At 40.2% G+C, this 7,011-nt stretch overlaps 1 protein-coding gene across 2 annotated transcripts in view; it reads right to left on the bottom strand.

Annotated features, from left to right (window-relative positions):
- Positions 1 to 991, bottom strand: part of kif3a (kinesin family member 3A) — a 16,401-nt gene extending 15,410 nt beyond the window's left edge. For both annotated transcript variants that reach the window (XM_030739229.1, XM_030739230.1), the window contains exons 1-2: positions 823 to 991; positions 106 to 379 (exon numbers count right to left, since the gene is read on the bottom strand). In XM_030739229.1, coding sequence (XP_030595089.1) covers positions 106 to 379; positions 823 to 828 — 280 coding nt within the window. In that variant the 5' untranslated portion in view covers positions 829 to 991. The remainder of the gene's footprint in view (positions 1 to 105; positions 380 to 822) is intronic.
- Between the last annotated feature and the right edge of the window lie 6,020 nt (positions 992 to 7,011).

The raw sequence follows: 7,011 nt of genomic DNA, 5'->3' as shown, positions 1-7,011 counted from the left end.
AGAAGGAAACCACAATGCAAAGACTGAAATCAAATAAAGAGAACAAGGGTTTATTAATTAAAATAATGTAAGTAAAGTAATGTGTATAGTCTTGTCAAACTGTACCATTGTAACCCTCTAACACTGAGTCAATGATGGGGCGAGCTGTGAGATTGTAAACATCCAGCTGTTTACTGTCAGGACCAAACACAGTGTCAAAAGTGAAGGTCTTGGGAGGCTCCTGGGGGGTCTCCAGCTTGTTGACTGTGATGGTCCCACGCATTTCGTCCACTATAACGGCCTGTTTGTGGCCCATCATCTTCTCTTTCTGGTTGAGGGGACGACATCTCACCACAACCTTAACGTTATCGCTGACCTCCTGCTTCTCAAGCTTATTGCTCTGGAAGAAAAGAGGGGCCACAATAGAGATAGTTATGCCTGGTATATAGCAGGACTTTTTCACCAACATGCCATGGGCATGGGGCAGAGCTGCCAGGCTGTTTCAGTGTAGCGATCTCGTTAATTTAGGCTAACTGTTTGTTAGAAGCTAGCTAACGGTGATGTTGTCCCGAATTATCTGCTTTGCATTTCCCGTTAGCATTGTTGCTACATACATGATAATGCTAGCTGACAAGCACCACTGGCAGACACCGAATCTGAGGTGACCGATAATACCCAACGTTGGGAAAGGCTGCATTTTTATTCATTTATTTATTTTTTGTATTCTACAGAAACAACACACAGCAAGCTAGCGGCGCTAACCGGCTAGCATCACACTAGCGGAAAAAGGGAGGAACCCGGTTTGCAAACCAAACAAAAATGCAAACATGCGTGCGGACTTACCGGCATAGTGACAGTGCCGAAGTCTAATTACAGGCTGTGTATAGTGACAATTAAATGTTTTTGAGATTTTTTTTTTTTTTTGCATTTGAGGTCATCCGAAGAATTAAAATACCAGAGCTGTGCCTATTTTATCAGAGACCCACATCTCGATCGCTTGTTGTTAGGTCAGTGCGCGCATGCGCTCATTGGTCGTCACTGGTTCAGGCAGCGACTGCTGCAGTACCTGACCTGAGGTGTTAAATATATCATAGACAGCATAGGTGGGAACAGTAATGATGCATTAGGGTGATTCACTGCAGTGCTGTGGACTAATATACAGAATGGCTACATAACTGCACTGTGCATTGTGCTTGTAAATTTGGTATGGACTGATTTGATTATCAGTATATTAATTTGACACATAGCCAGTATGTAAACTGAATACTGAGATTCTTAAAAATAGACTTTTATAAATAGTACTATACTGATAAATATGCCGATAATGCACAGGGGCTTTTTTTTGGGTCCTTACTGCCACATCTTATCGGAGCAAACATCTCACATTCTCTCTCTCTCTCACACACACACACACACACACACACACACACACACACACACACACACACACACACACACACACACACACACACACGTTCACTACCATGGACAACAACCACAGTCAGAGGTCAAAGGGATTTACACATTTATTTAAACCATTAACCACAGGCCCTCACAGACTGGATGGGTCACCGTATAACAGGCACACTCATTTATAGAATTCCTTATTCGACAATCATTTCCAGTGGACCAGCTTATCCATCCATCCATCCGTCCGTCCGTCCATCCATCCATCCATCCATCCATCCATCCATCCATCCATCCGTCCGTCCGTCCATCCACCTTCTACCGCTTATCCCAGGCTGGGTTGCAGGGGCAGCTGCCTAAGCAGAGAAACCCAGACCTCCCTCTCCCCAGCCACGTCCTCCATCTCATCCAGGGGAACAGTGAGGTGTTCCCAGGCCAGCTGAGAGATATAATCTCTCCAGCATGTCCTGAGTCTGGCCTGGGGCTTCCTCCTGGTAGGGAATGTCTGGAACACCATAACTGGCTCCTTTTGATATGGAGGAGTAGCCACTCCAGGATGGCTGCACTTCTATAAATCACACACATTTTACATATTTTATTTTATATATATTTTCAACATGTAAGTGTTAACAATGTTTTAATTCTTTACAAAAGCACAAAAAGCTCACCCATTAGAACTTCAGGGCTTGTGCTCAGCAAAGTCATTGACAACATTATACAATCCAGAGTCCTGGTGGTATATACTCATCCTGCTCTCTTTTCTACTTCCTGTTTTGGGCACCACTTTTTTGTTTTGCTTGCTATACATGACTTAAAATGCCACTGTGTAAGCAAACTACTTTATAAGACACATTGTTGATGTCAACAGATTTGCAGGTATTTTGCACAAAAGGGAGCAAGGTCAGGAAGTACTCTCCACCATCAAAATATTTCAGAAAAGGTGTCTACTTGAGTCTGTGAAGTGTAAAATGACTGAGAAAATATTTGCAAAGCTAATATTTGATTCACAAGAAAAATAAATACAGGATAAAAAAGTTAGGCTTTGGTAACAAGATGGAACCATGACTTAAACATGTAGTGCTCCTCTTATAATGTGTCCACTTTACTATAACACTGAGAATATCTAGTATATTGTAGAAAAGGGACCCCTTTGCTAATCATTTTGACAGGCCCCTCCTAGCTTCAGGACCCCATGGTGTTGCTACACCATGGTCATTACACCTTTGGATAATACCATCTGCTAACCCAGCATCAGTTGGCACTTCATCTATAATGCATAAGGGAATGTCTACACTGTATACATGCTTCCCTTGAGCAATATATTTTGGCAAAAAATTCATAAATTTCTTTTTGTGCTGTGACGTCCTTCCCGCTGTTTTGGAGGCAGTCCTTGGTAAAAGGTTGTCAAGGCAGTCAAGTCAGCTGATGTGGCTCACATGGGCCTTCCATGCTATAAAAGCAGATCCAGATGAACTGCTCAGGGATCTCTCCTCCATGGCATCAGCTGTCTTTGGTGTTTGTATTTTGTCAGTTAATAGTTTTGTTAATAGATGATTTTCAATAAATTATCTTCTCTTTGAGTCAACTTCTTATGTACACGCCCCTACGTATCAGACACCATGAACCAGTTTGTGACAAATGGTGGCTTATCTGGGATATTCCAGTCCACTGGTAAGGTTAGAGTTTTAGTCACTGTTGATGGCCACCTTAGGTTGTGGTTTCCTAAATTCTAAGCTGAGTTAAATCGCTTTAGAGTACCATTCGAGCTTTGATTTCCACACCCATGAGCCTGCGAGGGTCCATTTGGGTCCAAGAGGCATATATTTCATCCTCAGACAGTGAGTGCAAGGGTCTATTGTGATGTCCACATGCCTGCCTGTTTTCTGTGATTGTGTGGACACTGTTAAAAAAATCAGTTTAAATTTTTGTAAAATGTTGCACAGCAAAGTAGTAAACTCATCCCACTCAGTCTTCAGTGCATTCTTCGAATGTATGCTGCTCTCTAGCTCAGAGGCCGGCGGGAAGGCAGCTGTGGTCCCTCAAAAGTCCACCTTAACTCTGGAGACATGAGGTAAGTGTTCAGGATTCCCAATAGGATAGCTGCAGCTATTCTGGAGTTTTCTGACTTTTACAAGACCAAAGGACAGTCCTGATGTCTCCTATTTCTCACAGGTGTCTTATTTTGTGAGTGTACGGTATCCCCACTGTGGACTTCTCTGAGGATCCTTGGTTAAAACTGAGGAACATGTAAGATCCTGGCCCAAAATGTCCTTTAGCTGGATGAGCTGAATGTCCAGTGAAGTCAGTATGTTAGTACTGACATAGCCACTGAAGAGGAATATAGATTCATCCAGTGATGGCAGGCATAAGGCAGTAACAAATATTTTTCACTGTGTTTTCATCCACATTTACTGATGAGAAATGCATTTGCTTTATCATCATCATCATCATACACAGCACTTTTAAAAACAATAAATATGTCATTTAAACAGTTAAACTATCTGAATACTCACTAATACAGCAGAACGCTGGTAACAACAGAGCAAAGCGGAAACTGATTACTGCATTTCACATGATGCTTTAGTTTTAGTTTTAAAACCACTTGATTTTCACCACAGAGAGGTGCAGCATTCAGCACATTACTTTTTTAACTCTGCAAATAAACAGACATCCGACTGGTTGGTGAAGCATTAAAAAGTTAGTCTTTATATATGTTTATGTGACAAAGCTACATTAATATCTCACACTCTAGAAACATAGACAATTATAAATTAAAGATGAAACGTTTACACAAAATTGACTTTTTTACCAAATACTGAAGACATCCCTTTATTTCAGGTGTACAAGTGTGCAAGGGAACTCATCAAAATCAAAGAAAAGTATGAAGAAGACTTTTGACTTTTGATCTCCTTTGCACATCAGTCAAAGCAAAGTTGTCGTCAAAAGCTCTGAGAGATGTCACAGACACACACGTGTCGATACAAGATTATATATTAGACCTTATAATAGTGCTTATAGTTACACAGATTTTTCTTAAAATTATGTTTAAGTCAGTTTTCTATTAAACACTTAAAATAATACAATTAAAAGAGCTCAATAATATGTACCACTGTAGAGAACAGCACATAAGTAGTCTAGAGGACCATGGCATGGCAGGGCCAACACCAGGTATCTATACAGAAACAAAATGAAATGTTACATCTTTGTATATCTGAAAATGAGAGCCTATCCCAGCTGTCATAGGTTAATGGCAGATTACAGTTGCTACATCACCCTGTTAGTTTGCACTCTTAACAGTGTCTGTGGCTAACTGCTGGTAATGTTACTGCTAACTCAATTCTAACTGAGCAGCCCCATCAACACTAAGGAGCTCCAGCAGAAAAAATATAAACATAATCTATTTAAAAAAAAAATGATCTTAGATAAGTGTGACTTTGCCTTATCTTGTGGCAAAATTTCTGGGTTTACAAAGTGAGAGACAAATATTTTCCCTCCTGAACACCTTTCCAGGGGAAACCATGGCTACTTTGTTTCATTCCAGCATGTTTCATGTTCCATACTAATAGGCTGAATATCCCTAAAGAATATGTGAAAAGTACAAGAATAAATTATGTTTGCATGAGAAACATATATATGTGAAATGAATGTGCAAATTCAACAACCTCCCATCCTCGCCAGGCGTCTCCAGCTGTCCATGTCTGTGTCTGTAACAGTGGGGTCACATTAACAATCTGTTAAAATTTGGCTTACATCCAAAAAAGGTCTTCACGATCAACCTCAGGATTTATTGGTTGAAAACTGACAAAAAGCTTTAGATCTTAGAAAGGGTGGTGTGTACTGTCAAGATATAGAAAGTACCCTATAAAGATTTAAAATATCATGTCACATTTAACCTCTGAACTCTTCTTCAGGGTCATTAGATTGAGCTGAAGGTCAAAGTTTTGTGTTTTAGACTTTTGAGTTTTTCTTCAGTTTGCTTCTTAGGTTGTTTATGGTTTCGTTTCTCACCCTTGTATTTCTGTATGATATTTCTACAGTATGTTCTTATTATCTGGGGTTTAGTTTTCCTTACCTGTCTCGTGTTCCCCTTACGTCCTGTCTGAGTGGCTGCATGTTTGTATCCCTTTGTTCCTTTCTGAGTTTGTTGTTCTCTAAGAGTTTTTGCATTGTGGATTAATGACTCACCTTGGATTGGGATTTTGTACTTTTGTGACCTTGTGAAAGACCTGTGGCTCCTTTAAGTTCAGTTCCGTCTCACACGTCCTGTATTTGGGTCCAACCCTGCCTGCCACACAACCTCCACTCTGACAATATAGAGGTATATAAAACTATGTTTCTTGCTGCCATCGTTTGTACTGACAACATATGTATTATTGTAGGGTCTTTACCCACAATACAAAGCGCCTTGACGTGACTGTTTGTTGTGATTTGGCGCTATATAAATAAAATTGAATTGAATTGAATTGAAATATAGGCACACAGGGAATTATATATGGATTCTAGGTATCACTTTATACATTTTACATTTCACATCTGCCTTTCTTTCAAACTGATCCCAAAATATTTGGGCTCTAAGATTGCTTCTTGTAATGTGTAAAAATGATAAATAAAAAAAGATGATAATTATTTGTGCTGTAGATTTCCAGTGTGTCCTGTGTCATAATGATATTTCCTTTAAACCTAAAAGGAAAAAGCCAGTTTATTTACAGTAGTACATGTCCATGCTACAGTATTGTTTGGTCTGGTATTTTACTCCTATGTTTGGTAGCTGCTAAGCAACATGGGGATGTCACGTTAGATCATACATAATCAAAGTTTTGTGAGTTAGATTCAACTCATTGTCATTGTGCGTACAAGGCATACAACGAAATGATCGTTCCAGTTCACTCATACAGAGACGAGCATCTGCAGTCATGCAGCCAGAGACCGGCACTACCATTAGGCAATGTGGTTTAAGTGTCTTGTCCAAGGACACAACACAGCGCAGGGACAGGGGCTCGAACTGGCAACCCTCCAGCTGTAAGGCGAGCGCCTACACACTGCACCACTGCCACTAAACTGTTAACATGATATGATGCGTTTATAGGGTGTGCATAACATTTTAGCTTATTTGTGGGTGCTTGCAGCGCAACCTGATTATGTGACAAAGATAGAGAACCTTCAAAGGCCTATTTTCACTGCTCAAATCCAGATTGTAATGCTTGTCTGTCTCTTTGTCTGCAACAGACTGGCGACCTGGCGTACCCCACTTCTTACCTTATGGCAACTGGGATAAGCTGCAGCCCTTGAACTGGATAAGCAGAAGAAAATGGATGGATGGACTGATGATTGTGTAGGAGTTCACAGACAAACAAACAGAGATTATGTGCCCATCATAAATTGACACTTCATTCAGTCCTAAAATGGAAAATTACCTCAATTTACAGTCTATCATGTGCCATCAATTGATCAATTTATAGTCTCAGGCTCAGTTCACTGAGACTAATGTAAATCTCTAAGCAGAAATTTCTATACAATTAAACCATGTCTTAAGCATTTACTCAAAATGTCTTTATTCCTGATAATTACAAACCAAACCTCACAGCAAAAAGGTCCTGCGTTTCTAACCCATCATCTGGCCAGTGC

This window comes from Archocentrus centrarchus, chromosome 10 (genome assembly GCF_007364275.1).
Source record: "Archocentrus centrarchus isolate MPI-CPG fArcCen1 chromosome 10, fArcCen1, whole genome shotgun sequence".
Classification (NCBI taxonomy): domain Eukaryota; kingdom Metazoa; phylum Chordata; class Actinopteri; order Cichliformes; family Cichlidae; genus Archocentrus; species Archocentrus centrarchus.
This window is presented reverse-complemented; position numbering and strand designations above follow the sequence as displayed.